This window comes from Buceros rhinoceros, unplaced genomic scaffold, assembly GCF_000710305.1.
Source record: "Buceros rhinoceros silvestris isolate BGI_N320 unplaced genomic scaffold, ASM71030v1 scaffold29701, whole genome shotgun sequence".
Classification (NCBI taxonomy): Eukaryota; Metazoa; Chordata; class Aves; order Bucerotiformes; family Bucerotidae; genus Buceros; species Buceros rhinoceros.
Genome location: NW_010394289.1, coordinates 41906 through 43637, shown reverse-complemented (window position 1 = coordinate 43637; position 1732 = coordinate 41906). Strand labels below are relative to the sequence as shown.

General features: G+C 36.2%; 1 protein-coding gene across 1 annotated transcript in view; it reads left to right on the top strand.

The window, feature by feature from the left end:
* LOC104501391 (myosin-IIIb-like) overlaps positions 1–1732 on the top strand; it is a gene marked incomplete at its 3' end in the record, with an annotated part of 37586 nt that overhangs the window by 1875 nt on the left and 33979 nt on the right. Inside the window, exon 2 of the mRNA XM_010145191.1 lies at positions 274–339. Within this exon, the coding sequence (XP_010143493.1) occupies positions 274–339 (66 nt within the window). The remainder of the gene's footprint in view (positions 1–273; positions 340–1732) is intronic.

The window sequence follows — 1732 nt, the reverse complement described above, 5'->3', positions numbered from 1 at the left end:
TGTAGGGAAGTGCACTGTGAGCTATACTGACTACCAGCTTCAAAGGTATTAACATAAAAGGAGAAGGATATGAAAAGACGAGAACTGTCAGTGAATAAGCAGCAGCAAGGAAAACCCAACAGGCATCTGAAGGGGACACACAGACAAATGGAGCGTTACTTTCTCAATCATCATTTTCACCATAGTGGAACCAGTAGCATCTTTGTTGATTATCTGTGAGATAATTCCAGTGAATACTAACATTTTAAAACCCCAAACTTTGTATTTTTTCAGAAATCCTCCTCCTACTTTGCTACATCCAGAAAAATGGTGCAGAGGATTCAACCATTTCATTTCACAGTGAGTTTTTTTTTTCTTTTAGAAACAACTTATTCAGCAAGGTCGATCAATGTGTGTCAATCTGAAAACAGAATTTGTTTATGGAATTGTTGCTTTTGCAGATTTTTAACTTCAGTTTTCTTTTCATAGACTCTAGACCATGCTTCACTTTTTGAAAGCTATATGGCACAGTTTGATCTCAAGTAATTTGCTTCACAGCTTTTCTGAACTCCATAGTTGATTTGCTTCTTGACTTTGATGGACTGGGGACAGGTCCGTAAATACACCTGTCCTTGATGGTCTTGCAGTGAAATTTTGTGTCAAGGAGAAAAAAGCATTAGAGAAAATGACAGCTGGTCAATTCAAGATATGAATTTGAAAGGCAAGAAAGAAAATGGTTGCCTTTTTCCACTTTACTAAAACTCAATAGGTTGTGTACCCAACATACGTAATAGACCACCAGTTGTACCGACAGTGTAACGTTACCTAGATGGTACCAACTTTCTGGATGCAACTGCCACTGAACTAAAATGTGCTTTTGCTTTACTTTTTTTTTAATTTAAGAAATCACAATTTAATAGTTGCTCACATTCCATTAAAAAATCTTGCAGTAACTTTTATGAGTGATTTCCAGAGAGTCTTCAGGTTTTTGTTGTGACCTATTACCACCTAAACTGTGTAACATGGGAAATAATGTTATCAAACCCCTGAGAAGTTTACACTGATGGAATAACTAAAGATTTTCAATATGGCACCTCTCGACTTTTCAAGATAGGTTTGAAAATATGCACATCTGCATTTTGAATATATTCTGTTCTTTAATGTATCCAGTTACTTGCAGAGGAGTACAATATCCCTTCTTTCTACTTTTTTCAGCCAGTTGTGTAGTAGTGTCTTCCCATTTTAGGAGAAGTTAAAAATAATATTATAAAAATAATGCAAATTTTATTAACAGTCCATGAAAAATATTCTTCTACTGTATTGATCTTTAATCAGGCAGGAAGGTGAGCTACACTGTAATAGCTGGCCTACAGAGGAAGGCCACTGCTATCATTACTGCAGTGTACCTCAGGATCTCTTCCAGTGTAGATAGTAGAAATGCATTCCTCTAGAGCAGATTGACCCAAGTTCTGTTTCTCCATAATGCATGTCCTTGTCTACACAAGTGTGCATTGTGATCTATGGTGGAATCAGTATTTAATTACAAAAAGTCACTGGGTGGTGGTTGAATTCCATTATACTATAGAGAAACATTGTTTTTATAGTATTTGTTGACTGTAGCCTGTATTCTGGGGGAATCTAGCTCTGGTGGTTTCTATTCCATTTGTGCTTTAGAGAGTCAGTGCACCTCATAATAAGATTACATTCCTTTCTCAGAAACATTCTGCATTAACCTTCAGCATTATTATACAGG